Source organism: Patella vulgata, chromosome 9, assembly GCF_932274485.2.
Source record: "Patella vulgata chromosome 9, xgPatVulg1.2, whole genome shotgun sequence".
Classification (NCBI taxonomy): Eukaryota; Metazoa; Mollusca; class Gastropoda; family Patellidae; genus Patella; species Patella vulgata.
In genome coordinates this window covers 23,174,837-23,190,707 of record NC_065887.2, presented here as the reverse complement: position 1 = coordinate 23,190,707, position 15,871 = coordinate 23,174,837, and the positions used below count along the sequence as shown (strand labels likewise).

General features: G+C 32.0%; 1 protein-coding gene across 5 annotated transcripts in view; it reads right to left on the bottom strand.

Annotated features, from left to right (window-relative positions):
• Nucleotides 1-15,871, bottom strand: part of LOC126831459 (AMP deaminase 2) — a 37,421-nt gene that overhangs the window by 12,125 nt on the left and 9,425 nt on the right. For 2 of the 5 annotated variants that reach the window (XM_050561959.2, XM_056103163.1), the window contains exons 3-11: nucleotides 14,263-14,452; nucleotides 13,714-13,897; nucleotides 11,826-11,867; nucleotides 5,997-6,216; nucleotides 4,948-5,077; nucleotides 4,107-4,241; nucleotides 3,623-3,685; nucleotides 1,366-1,497; nucleotides 373-536 (exon numbers count right to left, since the gene is read on the bottom strand). In XM_050561959.2, the coding sequence (XP_050417916.1) occupies nucleotides 373-536; nucleotides 1,366-1,497; nucleotides 3,623-3,685; nucleotides 4,107-4,241; nucleotides 4,948-5,077; nucleotides 5,997-6,216; nucleotides 11,826-11,867; nucleotides 13,714-13,897; nucleotides 14,263-14,452 (1,260 nt within the window). Of the gene's footprint in view, nucleotides 1-372; nucleotides 537-1,365; nucleotides 1,498-3,622; nucleotides 3,686-4,106; nucleotides 4,242-4,947; nucleotides 5,078-5,996; nucleotides 6,217-8,755; nucleotides 8,795-11,825; nucleotides 11,868-13,713; nucleotides 13,898-14,262; nucleotides 14,453-15,871 lie in introns of all 5 variants that reach the window. The other 3 variants (XM_050561962.2, XM_056103164.1, XM_050561960.2) reach the window with 2 other exon arrangements.

Sequence of the window (15,871 nt, the reverse complement as noted above, 5' to 3'; positions counted from 1 at the left end):
GCACCTCTTTATGCATAGATTTCTCGAAACTCGTAGTTAGGATCTATAAGGATAATGTTACTGCTAGATCATGTCTACTGCATTAATTATTACAAAACATCACTTTTGCAGCTAAATTGTTCTTGAGAATAGATGAACCAGCCAAACAATAGTCGCCAATCAATGAAGTTAGTATAGGAAACAATCGATAGGTTCATTTAGGTTATGGAAGCAAAAATACACCAATAATTACTTATAATAGTGTAAGTTGCTCCTACACACACTATCAGGCAAAAGACGGTCTACTAATACTCAAGTTGATTGGCTCCATTCACTCAAGTTCCAGTTATCAGACATTCTTTAAAGAGAAATCAGATGTTTCTTGCTACTTACTATAACCGTGGAATCTGAATCAACCATCGAACATTATCCGAATATACTTTATGATTGACAGCCCATTTAGCTAATTTATCCCATTCATCTCGAGATCGACCATATATAGATAAACGATATTCAGCATTCTGATATTTACTTTCTTCTAAATCACTCATTACTTCCTGTAATACAAATAAACATGAAATGAAATGACTACAATACAGATCTGTCTTATTCAAAAGTAGGTACATGTACTATTACCAGTACTATTATTGTCATTATGTAATAATAATAATGTATCTTAAAATTCCCCCTTGTCAGTAAATTTTTTTATTGCTAAAACAAAAGTGTCAACTCAAATCACTAGATGCCAGGGAGAAAGATACATGGGGTTTAACGTCCACTTGACACAAACTAGGTCATTTTGGGACTGACATATGGTTCAATTTGTATTTCAACAATTCGGTTGGCTATAGGGGTCTTCAGCAGTGGGAGGAAACCATAGGACCTTGAGAAAACCCCACGAGGTTGGACAGGTGATCCTACTCCTTGTCACGTACAACCGGGAAATTGAAACCACACCATTTGACTCAATGACAGACTTTATGATACAGTGCGCATGCACTAACCATTTGACCATTCAACACCCCAGATGCCAAAGGTATATGGGACAGAAAAGTTTGGGAGCCCTAATGAGGAGAAAAGGTGTACATTTGACAAAAAAAAAAAGATGCCCATGCTCCAAACAATTTTATTATACACACATCTGTATAGACACCCCAAAACTGTTAAGAAACATCCGAATTCGCTCATTTATGGGGCCACTATCGAACTCAATTTGGATCAAGCAAATTCATTTAAAAAATTCTAAATTATCACACTGCCCAAACAATATCTGAATCCATCAAGGAAAATAAATCAAAATTATTTAATTTGTCTTGTTGACCCTAAAGGTTAAATATGACATGTGCCATTTCGTTGTTTTTTCTAAGTTAGCATACATAATATTACCTTAAGAATATGTGCGAAATATCTGCCACCAATGTAGTTATCTGTTTTAATAAATATTTCTCGTAGACGACTTTCCCCAATGGGATTATATTTGGCATTAAACTTATCAAATCTATGAAATGTATTTCTATCCTGAAATTAAAAAAAAAAGGATTTCACATATTCAAGAAAATTTCTTCCTTATTTGGAAGAAATCAAGTTTAGTTGCTACGGTATTCAAAGAATAGGATACAGCATATCACATTAATTCCAATACACATTCACATATTTCCTCTCTTCTCTAGTTAGATTATTTTCACTATGTATTAAAGATGGGTTCCCAGAAAAGTATTTATCGGGTGGTTATTTCCAATAAAAGTTTGGTAATTTTGGTATATATGGAAAGTAGAGATATCCAATCTTACTAGAAAAATACTGGATTCCCCGAAAAACACTCATGGAGCGTATACAGGACAGAAATGCAAGGGTTTCCCTAATCAACAGCTCGACGATTAGGAATTTCTGCACGCGTGATGTCAAAGGTCACATGCGAACATTGAGCGCTTGATGTACAAGTTGATAAACTTTATGAAGAGTTAGACGTACAACACTTTCTGAGATAAAAATGACGGAAAAAGACACGCGTAGTGGATAATCCGAGAATTTAATTAGGATTCGATATTTGTAATAAATAGTAAGCGATTAAAGACAACATCATCTTATGTATGCAATGAATTCTCCTCTGACTTCCAAGAGAGGTAAGTCACCTGACGTAAACATGACCTGGTTTGATCAAATTTTTATAGCAGGACATTCCATTGCAATTACAATGTTTGAGAAGGATTTGAAGCAAATTTATGACAAATTAATTAGTTTGAATATGTTTTTAGTCCATATGTACCATTAAATCACCCAGTTTGTACGGGGGAACCCATCTTTAATATCTTGTTCTACAGTATTTATTAGTGCTCCTACGGTTAGGACTTTTTGTTATTCGAATAGCCATAGCTATTAACCGGTTAGTAACCGTTAACCGTATGGTATCAATTTTAAACATAAAACAGAGCTTGTCAGGAGGTGCGAGTCATTACTCGTGCGCATGCTATACTCGCCTAAAAGGCATTACACGCGCAAAAATTTCAGGAATTCTTTAATGAAAATTTAAACTATCTAAGGCCGTAGTTATTTATTTACCTGGTTAACTTGGTTCATTTGAAACATTTTTTAATTCAATATATATCTACGATAATATACAAAACAATAGGCACTACTCTGTTTCCCTTCGTACGTGACAGATGGCGATAATATATTACGATTACACAATGTTACTAAGAATAGAATAAAGTAAATTGGAAGACTTCTATTGATTGGACAATAAAGAATTAATTCCTCGCTTGCAAGTAGAATTTTTATGATTGGTTAATTTAACTAAAACCCAAAGTAGAATTCTTGCGAGAAATTACGAGTTATGAAACGTGTTGAATGTCGTAGTAACGAATCTAGTATAATGTCATTTTCTATCCTTTATGATTATATTCTGAATGGTGGTTACGTTTTTAAGTAAATAATAAACCACATATAATATTCATTGTTGACAAGTTATTTTGTGGAGATACATGTAAAACACAAGCAGGTCTGGAATTTTATTTGGACAGAACATTGTCAATGTTATGAGAGACCCATCAAAATATAAATATTATATACCATAGTTTATTTTCACCAAAATAAAAACTGACAAACTAGATTCAACATTTTAGTCTAGCATACCCCAGTAATTCAAGATATACTTAAACTGATTTATATATAAATTGACTTAGTTTTAGATAATAACACAGACAGGCCAAATAACTTGCTAAATTAAGTAAATAATAAACAAGGTAGAATATAGTTAGAAATGCCGAGAAGTATTTAGATTGGATTAACATTAGCTAAAGTCAGGACAAGGTCCGTTGACTTTGCCGTATGACTACGACGAGTGCTATTAATAGTATCATTGTTTAGCAGTTGACATCGTAGGACGACTGTTACATTCTAAGATTTTCAAACATCAAATACAAAATGACAACGGGCAAGTTTTGTTATAAAGAGGAATATAATCAAACACAACTCTATGTAATGGGGGACATCTCCAAATAACCGTACCGTTGAATTCGAACCATTTAACCGTCCAGTTCTAACCGTTTACGGCTATCCGACTAGTCGTAGCAGCACTAGTATTTATTAAATCATTTACTTCCATGCAATGCTAACAAAAATAACGTAAGAAAATTGAACTTACTGCATGAACATCTAACACATCAACACTCAAATCATATGTTGTCATATTAAAACTCTGGAAAACCTGAAACAGTCAAAATTCATCAACGTAAATGTATTTCACATTGCCTGTTCACCATTAATGATTACTACTGACGTTATCTGCTAGCAGGGTACTACTTCCACTTATGATATATTCTTTAAAAGTCACACTGAATTCTGTATATCATTTTCGTTTAAATTCTTACAGTGGTCTTTTTCAAAATCATCTATAAACTCCTAGATTTGGATTATTTATCTGAGTGACATCATTGTGATGATATATTTGATATCAAACAAGGACTTGGATGACATTCTCCATTAATTAATGAAAATAAATTTTCTTTAACAAAAATGGAGTCTTTAATATTCATTTTTCTTATGAGATATCCATTTTTTTTAGTGTTTATGCTATTGTAATGGTTATCACCTAAATAATATATGTATAGAAGATATTCACAGTTTACCTCCTCTAAAGTCATCTCTTTATTTTCTCTAGTCTTACACACTACAACCTTGGGTTCCATTTTCATCTTCTTTTTAATAAATCGTAGAAGATGTTTTTGATTCATACAAGATGAAGCATGGACGTGAGTATCAACCTAAAAATAGGTGTTAAAATATTTATTAACTGGAATATATGTAAAAAAGAAAACAGAATAAAATTAACAAAAGTCGAAAAAGGATGACTTTCTTCGTCTCACCTATAGCATCATGAAATACTACAAGAGGCGATTTCTCAAATAAAGACTTGTACAACGATGATTCTCTTGTTTTTAAAACCACATATAATATTCATTGTTGACAAGTTATTTTGTGGAGATAAAACACAAACAGGTCTGGAATTTTATTTGGACAGAACATTGTCAATGTTATGAGAGACCCGTCAAAATATAAATATTATATACCATAGTTTATTTTCACCAAAATAAAAACTGACAAACTAGATTCAACATTTTAGTCTAGCATACCCCAGTAATTCAAGATATACTAAAACTGATTTATATATAAATTGACTTAGTTTTAGATAATAACACAGACAGGCCAAATAACTTGCTAAATAAAGGCTTGTTATATATTTGTGCATTTTAGTATTGTTATGCTAGAATAAAATGTTGAATTCGGTTTGACAACTTGTTTTATAATAATATAATGTTCTATTCACTAATTAATGATTCGACTTTGTAAATGTTTATAAGTGTAAATAATTATACCATTAACAACAGCTGTCTTCATATTATTTAACAATGACCAGATATCTATATAAAGAATTAGACAAATTCCATTAAAAATCTATTTTAAATTTACCTTTCTAATATTGTAAAAGTCACGATGAGGAACTTCTTTCTGTAGTGCAGATTCTTTTAACTCATTCACTAATAAATGGAGTTGGTATTTGGCGGACAGATACGACAATCGACGATAACAGAACGATTTCCTGAAACAAAATATTTGAAGTTATGGTTTTAATGTCCATCTGTTAAAAATGGTGAACCCTTGAGAATATTTACAATTCATTTCAAAGGTTGAATCGATACAGAGGAAATGTATAAAAGATAAACAGCTCGCCAACGAAACATACGCCAAAAGCAGCTACGCCGTCCTAGAAGATCACGGAGTTATCTTATGTATTATTTCTCTGTCGGTAATGAAAGCATTACAAGACACTAAAAACTGATTAAGAGGCAGATAGAACCATTAAGTAAGTATATTTAGGATTTGTTTACCCCCGCCTCCTTTGCTAAAACTTTGGTCTCTTACATCATAGTTACAATCTGATATTTCGTTTCCTTTATTGCACTTTCATTGGCCTGCAATACATGGAGATCTGACAGGTTGTAGTGGGGGAATCGTGTCAGGGGTCATGCTAGCAGCTTGTGACCCTATACCGTCAACCCACAGTTCCCCATCTCAGACAATAAGAACTCGACGCAACAGACCATTTGCTTGGTTTATCCCTCACATTAACCAGAACGCGGGTTATTTAACAACTCTAGCAAACAAGTAAAATGATATTTTAAACTACAAAAAACATAACGAATTAGGATCTGTGTTTTAATCAGATTAGATCTCTTTGAGCATTCACAAGATTTTTCAAAGTGATCAATGGCCATAACTCTGGCAGTAAGTATTTGAAAATCTATAGGCTTCATGACCATAAACACTGTACATCAATAGTTTTCGTCTCATCATCTTAACACTATGTATAAATTTGAAGTCAATCGGATATTTACTTTAGCCTTTAGAACGCCCAAAAGCAATTGTGGATGCCAGACGGATTGACAGACAGGGGCGAAGACATCTGACCAGATTTCAATGTTGGCATATAAAAAGATTGGACAAGCCATTTTACTTACAATGGACCATCACTTATAAAGGCATACATTAAATTTTGATCTGCTAAGAAAGATTTTAAATCAACATAAGGTAGATCAATTGGCTGTTGTTTCTGTAATGATTCCTCATCTTTATACACATACACAACACCTTGTTTCATTTTCAGTTTACAATGCACACTTTCCACAAACTGAAAACTGAATGGATCCCCAGACATCGGAGGAGCATGGATTGGGTGATCTGAAAAAGATAACATTACCAGTTATTATTTAACAAATACTCCACTACCACTGATCTAAAAAAAATCTAAAAATTTGCTTTAAACTTTAAAATTGCTTTTAATTATAAAGACTTTAATATAAAAATTAAAATAAATATACACAATTATTATTAAATTGTCAGAAATTTGTATTTTTCATTACTTTTCATAAACTTAAAATCATTTGATAATGAAAAATTTAAATGAATTTAACAAATCAGGGCAAACTCAAAGAATAAAAACGATATAAAAAATCTATATCTACATTCACTGCAAAAACTGGCTAAAAGAATTCAATTTAAATCTACAATCTAGCACTACTTTTTTTCCTGAATTCATTTGTCATTGACAAGAGCAACAGTAAAGATAAAATAAATACAAGCTTCCAATTTCAGCAATTATTATTGATTTACTAAATCTGCCTATATATTAAGACAAACAAAAGATTTGTTCAATAAATAGACACAGCAGAAATAGAATTGTGTGGCCTGTTTTAAGAATATATTTTTTTGTCTTGCATAGTAAATAAAAAATCTGAAATGTGAACATAGATGGATTATTTTACAAATCCTTATACATATAGATAGATAAATGTAATACAAATAGGTGGCAGTACATATCGTAATACCAGTTTAGCATGAATGTTGTACATTGCCTATATTTTTCTAAACGGGCAAATACAACAAAACAAGAGTAGTTATAAATGAAAAGTAGTACTAATAGGTGTTCTTAAAAGGGTTACCAAGCCCTTTCATATGTATGACACCCATTACTACATGTACAGGTGTTGTAGGAATGCTCTGAACTTGGATTTCAGAAGTCAAACTACTTGGTAGCAGTTAACCTGGGGGCAACAATCACCCAGATGTTACTACATGTCGTTAAGTTATTTAAATAGAAACAGTTTCAAAGTTGTTTAAGCAGAAAATGGTAGATCTATCTTCATAAAATGCTTAGCTTATTCTTTGAAACTCAGGCCTTTCAGATAAACATGCCAGAAATTTTCCAAGGGTTGTTGATGTTTCAAATACATTGTAGTACGGTACATTGAATGTACTTTATTCTCAATAGATATTAAAAGAGCCCAAACATGTGATATTTAAGGGGGATTGGGATTTTGTAGCAGGAAAAACCCAGTAACCAGAAAACTGAAGATTTGGTTATCATGCAATCTGTGGCTCACCATTATGCTAAATAAATAATTGCCCATTGTCCAGTATATATATTTTTAACATCTTGAATTTCTTACAATATTTATTACCCATCATGTGCCTACAACTAATAATTATTTCAGAAAGTTGAATATATTTTTTCTGAGCCTGGTAGAAAATAATAATGTAATTTTTATATGCTATTTCTAATGTATTTTCTATATTCATAGCAATAAGCAACAAATTTTTTCAGCAGTAAAAAAGGGAGATGAGAAAGAGTGGATCTGTAAGCAGGTCACATGACAATTTGCTCCAATAAAACAAATTTAACAAGAAAAAAGGAAAGCGTCAGATATCTTTTAGTCTAATAATATTGAAATCATAACCTTATGGAAGTCAAATGCATACTTTTGGACTTTGACTTTATATTGAAATTTAAAATTGCTTTTATTTACACTTAAGTAAATAAAAGCATACACTGCATTGCAACGAAACATACACCCCACATCAGTCAAGATGTCCTAGCATTCCACAAAGTCAGTTGCTTTGTGACGCTACATTACTGAGAATGTTGTTTACCATGGTGATATGATGATGATTACTATCTATGCCTTTAATCTTATCAAGCTAAATTGTTGATACATTTTCCTCAAAATCTATTTTGATGAATTGTAGATGACACATCGGCAGACAGGGGCTGATGACAGTGCACAGTATTAAATTTTAATCAAAATTAGAAATGATTTCGAATTTTAAAAAAAGGAATGCTTATAAAGGGCATTCATTTTCCCTTCATTAAAGTAGCAACATTGTTTTCAATCCCTATACCTCAAATCATGTCAAATCTTTGCATAGTGTCAAAATATAATATATTATGGCCATTTACAGCTTACTGTATCCATAATAAATTTTCAAATAAGTAATTTAAAACCCCACTTTTTAAATTAGTTTGCAACCATTTGCTTACATCTAATCATATAACAGGGCATGAAATGCTACAGTTTCTAAATCAATATGTATATTCAGCAATTAGTATAATTAAAGGCTGATTAATGACAGTAAATTATACCAACTGACATAAGCTTAATAATGCCACTTTAATGAATCAGCTTTACAAACTCCATTCAAATAAACAGCCACCTTCATATTCTTATACATGTATATTTAATAATTTATGACTACATTAAACATTATTAATTACATTCTGAAATGATAAATATAGTTTCCTAACACCATTAATCAATTAGTGCGATTATATTAATAAGAAACACACAATAGAACATTATTTTATTAGTGGGTTAACAATTAATGGTAAAATATGAAATCATGAAAGGAGCTAATTGTCATGTAACCATGATACTATTCCCACCTTTAAGGCTCACACGATTAAATGTCTGCTGTCCACTTTCTGAAATATAACATATCATCAGCTCTATGATGTACCATTTGGTAAGCAAATGTGAATGGATACAAAAATTAACAAAATTTTTAACCAGTGTGGTGTGTTTGGATGATTTTAAAGGAGTTGCTCCATCTATTTCTGAAAACCTGGCAAGCGAAGATGAGCATACGCTAATGAGTGTGCTTATTACTCTTGATCAAATTCCAACTGTCAAAGATTCTTTTACAAGCACGCCAATGATTATACTGGCTAACTCACTCTTTTGCCACTGACAAAGGCAAACTAGGGACTTTCGAAACCAAGATCTTGTTAGTGAACCATCAACCAAATCATTTAATATCAAAATGGATAATCAAAAGTTAGTCTTGGTTTTCAAGTACTGTTGCTATCCTACATCGTCAAACAGTCATAAAATTGCCCAGAATAAAATAAAGTAATTTGAATGAAACTTTCAACATATTCATTTTTTATTATCTATTTCTAAACTATTATAGCAAGAACAATCAGCTCTTTATATGAAGCTTACATTATGAATTTTTATTCAGAAGCTGAGTTATCATGTTCTAATATATTCAGTTTTTGTTATCTTTACCTAAATCTTACATAATGCATTTTAAATAAATAAAGAAATGTGTCACTGATGTAATCATTACTACAAGATTTAGTTTGTGTCAAATTAACTATAACTAATGTTTCTACCCTTTCAAATTGATGATCCTTATTTCTGCTTCTGAATGCATTCTTTTATTCAGTTTTCATTTGAATGAAAGCATCTAGAAAGTTGATTCTAGCAGCTGTCAAGATTTTCTATACAAAAAATAAGTGAATCATCTCCTTTAACAATAATAAGATGATGAATATTATGATAGTCCATTGGATGAAAATAATAATATTAAATACACAAAGCAGTAAAGTAGCAATGACAAATAATGATAATAATATTAATAAATGAAAAGAACAAATGATAATAACAATGATAATATTTGTTGTGAATTTCCCAGTCTATCAGTGATCATTATCCTGGGTTCGAAACCAGGTGTGAGCTAAGAAAAACTTTTAGGGGTTTGAAAAGCCTGGTTGATATTTTTCTGAGATGGAGCCTGTGTGTCTAGTTGTCATTGTTATAAAAACTGAGGTCCTATATAAACAAATTGATAGTACAGGTTAAAGATCACTTATGTGGAAGTAGACGTTAAACACCAAGAACGAACGAACGAACAGGTAAAAGATCTATCTGCAGTTAGGTTTTGAATAGTACTCCTTTAATCTTTTTTTTTTCATCTATCAGAAAATGTATATCAACCATTTACCTTGTAATTTAATACAATACAGCCACTGTTTAAATTATTTGTGTAACAGGTCTGTTTATTCAATCATTTGATCCACTTCACATATACGTATCGTCAAACTTTTCAATTTTTTAAGTATTAAATTTATTCTGTTCAAAAGGCTTATTTATTATTGAGTCAATATTTACATTTCTAACAAAGAATTCACTTTTTGTTTCATATCTGAAGATATCAGCAGTTGAAAGTTTTGACATATTTTGAAAGCCTGTATTTCCGTACCAACATATTTATTCAGCTTTATTATGCATTAACATGTCTGACAAAAATATTTTCAAAGTGATAAATTATTTTAATGTAGATTTGTATATATATTGTTGCAGTAAAACAATCAATCTTTTGAGTTTCCTTTTGAATGGTAACATCATTGATGTCAAGATACATGCAGCTTGAGTTGATATATTACTAGTTCACTTGAATCATTTTCAAGGATTATTTATAGTAAGACAGTATATAATGTAAGCCATATAAATATCACATTTCTTTGACTATATTTACACAATCTTTTAGAAATTATGACTGAATTAATAGAGGTGGAGTCTTATTACTTATTGACTTGTACCAGTATATTTATATAATAAATTATTTATACAATGGTAACTATCCTGATATATATACATCATTATTTTTCTTGACTAGAGAATGTCAAACAAATCACGTATCCTATTAGACTTCTGAAGCAAATGGGCTAACATTGGAATTTATTCTTACAGAAAAATTTCAAAATGTCTGACTTTGTAGAGAAAGAATAGAATAAGATGAATTTGACAGATAATATAGATCCTTGCCAAATCTCCTCTCCTCCCCCCCCCCCCCCCCAACATCCCTCAAACTCCTAAAAGCAATCCATGTTGACTGTGATTTGATTTTGTGACTATTGCTATCAATATATTTGCGATCATAAATACTTAGACGTCAATTGGAAAATATAATTTAAACTATTATGGAAAATATCTATACATGTATTTTACAAGATAGTTCAAAAGAACCTCAGTTTGCATTCTACAAATATTAAGATATATATATGGCTGCTATTATTTAGAACATTTGCAAGATAATGAATGGATGAGAACTGGGCCTGACATACATGTAGCAATGACAAGCATAGTGGTTGAAGCTCTCTAATAATTAACTTGTTTAATTTATTGTAGGCTTATTATTTAATTAGAGTATATTATTTCACTAGCAGTATTGCTGGCCATTCCATAAACCAGTATACATGTACTTTCAGATACACTATGTATTTTACTGGGGGCACATAATTTTCCAATTATTGTATTATGGGTCCAGTATGAAAGTTCTCTCGGTTTATCGGCGATTTTGAGAAATTACCTCAAACTGACAATTTTCTGAAAATAAAGCTACATCTTAATATTCTCTTTCAAAAATACAGGTTAGGGTCATGCCAAGAGGTGTGGCCATAAAAACCATGGTAATTACAAAACTGTGTTCACATGCAACATAAGGTGAAGGTGTCAATGATTAAAATCTGAGGAATGGTGTCCATATTAATATTGGAATCACAGCACCCCACCCATGGCATGACACACTTCAAAAAATCATTATTACATATTGGTTAATTTTTTGCCAAACAAATGTTATTCTTTCTACTACAGAAAAACACACAGTTAATTAAGAGTGGCAATTAATCAATCATTGAATAAGAGGAGTGACTAGAGACGACTGATCACCTCGGTGGTCATAATACATAACACCATCGTTGTCATCTTCTACTGTAAATATAGCCAGAAACACAAAAAAAATAAACAAATTCTAAAAATAATTGTGTTGTTAATAAAAATTGAGATCTTACAACAAAATGTAAGTCAATTAAAAAAAAAGAATAATACGAAAATAGTGTGACTACAGAACAAGTATGGAAACCATCTTAACAACCAGAACAGTAATTAGTAAATAAGCTACAAAGTATTTCTATAATTTTATGCAGTGCATTTATATATCTAAAGTAAAATTAGAACCAATCTCTCCAGCCCCCAAATCTGAATTGTACATTGTAACATTAGCACATAACTATTCGAAATATTGTTCATTAGTACTAGGGGAGATTGATATATATTTTGTGTCGCATTTCATTGTCAAAAGACAATGCCACCATCTACCAATATTATAACATGTGATAAGAATTGTTAAATGGATTCATAATATTCATCTTTGGTACAGTTGATCTGTAACAACAATTTGAATATTCTGGAAGCGACGCAAATAAAGTATATCAGTTAGTGTTACCAACTAAAGTATAGAATGGCAATAGCTACATCAGTGATTCTCAACCAGTGTGCCGCAAGATCTTCCTAAGTGTGTCGCGAAATTTTGAACGGCCACTAAGAAAATGTGAAAAACCATGTGATCCCAATTGAGTATTCACTGGTGTTTACTGATAAGTTCACAGCTGTGTTTTTCTTCACTTAGTTTGAGTCATTCTATGTGTCTATGACTAGTCTTTATCTACAGTAGTATTCCATCTGACTTACATGTACCATGTTTTTATTTTGAAAAATCCAAATATTTTTCATATATTTAGCGAGGTGTGCCGCTATTCTTACATGTGTTCCAAGGTGTGCCGTTGGTAAAAAAAGGTTGAGAACCACTGAGCTACATGTACAAACATGGAGGATATCAGTTCAAAACTGACAATATACATGTAAGAAAAACTCATTTTTTAAAAACAATATTTATAATTTTTTCTGGTATAGCCTAATCACATGATGTTTATTTATAGATAGAGAAACTATCCTACAACAGATCGCTATAGTTAAAATTACATTAGGAATGTGTTTAACCAGTTCTATCACATGTATGTAAAATTTGTGGATGGCAACATTGTCCTGTAATATGATGCATATTACACTGTCACTGAAAAACTGGACAGTTGAACAAAATACATCAGTGCTTAAAAACAGTTGATATCTATATTGTAAGCTTTCACCAAATGCAGTGAATTACACTAAAGTGTGGTAAAAGGTCATTGTTATAGGAGCCCATATGAGGGTTTCACCATAGGGCCATGTGGGGGCCCCAACTTCAGTGTTATAGTGTACGTATTTGGGGGGTATTAATTTCCATATTTCACATCACTGTGATGTACTTATAAGGCATGTTTTTGCCACCCAACTGATATCCTATGCCATTAAACCAATATAATACAGAAACAGACATTACATTAAGACATAGTGTTCATCTAGCAAAGCATTTAATCATTTCTGTTACACAGTAGTGATCAGCCAATTACAATGAAAATCATTCTATATCTACATATATATATATATATAAGGGTCAAATTGTTTGTATTAAATTGTATTCTTAGTTTTTACTTTAATACTAACAGTAAGTGCTCCATGCAACAAGAATGTTTGAAAACGAAAAGAAAGTATGTGTACATGTAGCTTCATCAAATCTAAGGGTTTAATTTACGCACCAAGCCACCACCCCATATGACTTAGAAAATATAACATAGCCTACAATAAATGTCTGATGACTGAAAAATATCCAAGCAAATGAGAATACATAGATCTTTGTACTTAAAATATTAATAAAGAACAGTCTATTTCTTGATCTAACCTGAAATGCTTTTCTTCTCTCCTGAGTAGTTGATTTTATTAAACTCTGCCTTGTCTTCTAAGCTTTGTAGAAATCTTGCTGTAACTTTAGGAAAGTACTGATTGGACACAGCCATATATTTTTCACGAATCATCAAAGCTTTCACAAGACTTTTAGAAGCTTCCTCTAAATCATTCAATGGTACCTATAATATATTTGATTAGCGAATTTAATTTCAAAGTTGCATTTACATGTATAATATTTCTGCGTTTAGAACAGGTCTTTTACATGTGCACATAAAACAGTGCTGGTAAGAGAATAAAGAAACCATGATTTGGTACTAACTAGCCTTATTGTAGCATCAAATGTACGGTCCAACAAATCTCTCCATGCAGTGTCCTGTACAAACTGGTTGGCATGTGACATCTTTAGATGGCAAGGAAATAATTGATACAGGTAGCTAATCTATGTACAGCTTTTGAAGATGATGCTTGTGGTAGTTATAATTAGTTTTAGCTTTCCTTATTTTTGCTGTACCAAAATATTTGGAAACCAAAAGAATTTCTTTACCCCACTAATCTCATTTCCATTTACAGAGATTCTCTGAAAAGCTGTCAAGAACTCAGCCTCCTCTTCTTCAGCATTGGCAAAGGCAACATCAATATGACCAATGCTCTGATGTCTAATAAGAGTCTCTCTTTCTACTGGTGATGGTGAGGGTGATAGAAGACTACCTCCATCGGCACCTTTACCTCCACTTCTGTTGTAATAAAAATATTTATATTTGATTAAATCAACAATCAACATATATATTTATTTATGGGCCAACGGTAAAATGCATTCTAATATTATGAGTATTTGCAAAGGTATTTCAAAATTAGGATATAAAGAAAGATTGGGACAGTAATAGAAGTAGAAACAAAATCAGCAATTATCTGCGGACACATGAACAACAGGTACAATTTTATGGATACACAGTTTCAACGAGGATACTCTCGTCTTTATCATATTGATGATGATGCGCTTATGGCTGCTCTCAGTTTTGTGTGTCTGTTCTATTTTACAAAGTTAAGCTATTAAATCATATTGCCTGTTTATAAAAGTGGTACCAGTGTGTTTCTCATGTAGCAGAGAATCTTATGATGCAGTTTTGTGGTAACGTTGTATTTTAACTTTGAAGAATTTGACAATTTTATATTATTTCAACTGATCAGCAATGGCAAGTCAAGCATGAAATCACTGACTGAGTTTAGGTCGTTACTAAATTTAGCAGTGTGTTTACAAGTTTCACTACTGACAACTCTGACTTTTATGGGGAACAATTGCTGCCAAATCAACATTTTATTTATGGCGAGGAATGAGCGCCAAAACTGTTGTCTAACTTACTCAAGAGACCAACTGCTGTCCTTGCGAGACTTTAACCCACTTAAAAAGACACATATAGACTATCTTAAAACTCTTACAAATAACATAACGAATTTTCAGAAAACTAGGAGAGGGTGTTCCTCGGGAAAAAATAGAAAGCATTGTATTAGTGTGATAACTTCTCCCCCATTTGGAAACGACCGAGCTGTTCCCGGTAAACCTAATTTAAGCAACCTTATTCAAATAAACTGTCCGAAGGCGTTGCAAGAACCTTCACGTAAAGAATGTGGTCTAAAACTTTGTTTGCTAAACGCTCGTTCTGCGCGGAATAAATCAATTGAATTGAACGGATTTATTTGTGAAAATGAGTTTGATCTATTCGCAGTAACCGAAACATGGCTCAGTGGTGATAGCGAAGGCCCTGTGCTATCTTCCCTGATACCTAAGGGTTATTCAATACTTCATAAACCCAGATTAACAGGAAGAGGTGGTGGTGTAGCACTGATTTTTAAAACCGCCCTCAAACAATTTTCTTACTCGTCTTTCGAATATCTTAAACAAATTATCAACCTCAAATCTTGAACTTTTGATTACCGGTGATTTTAATATACATCTGGACAAGAAGGACGACTCATTGGCTGTTCAGTTTGAAGATGTTATCAAATCCCATTCCTTGTTACAGCATGTCAATACTGCTACCCATGTTCGTGGCCATATTTTGGACCTCATCCTTACTAGAGAAGACGGGTTATCAGTTCATAATGTGGAGGTTACGGATAAACTTCTATCTGATCATTTCGCACTTACAATGAAC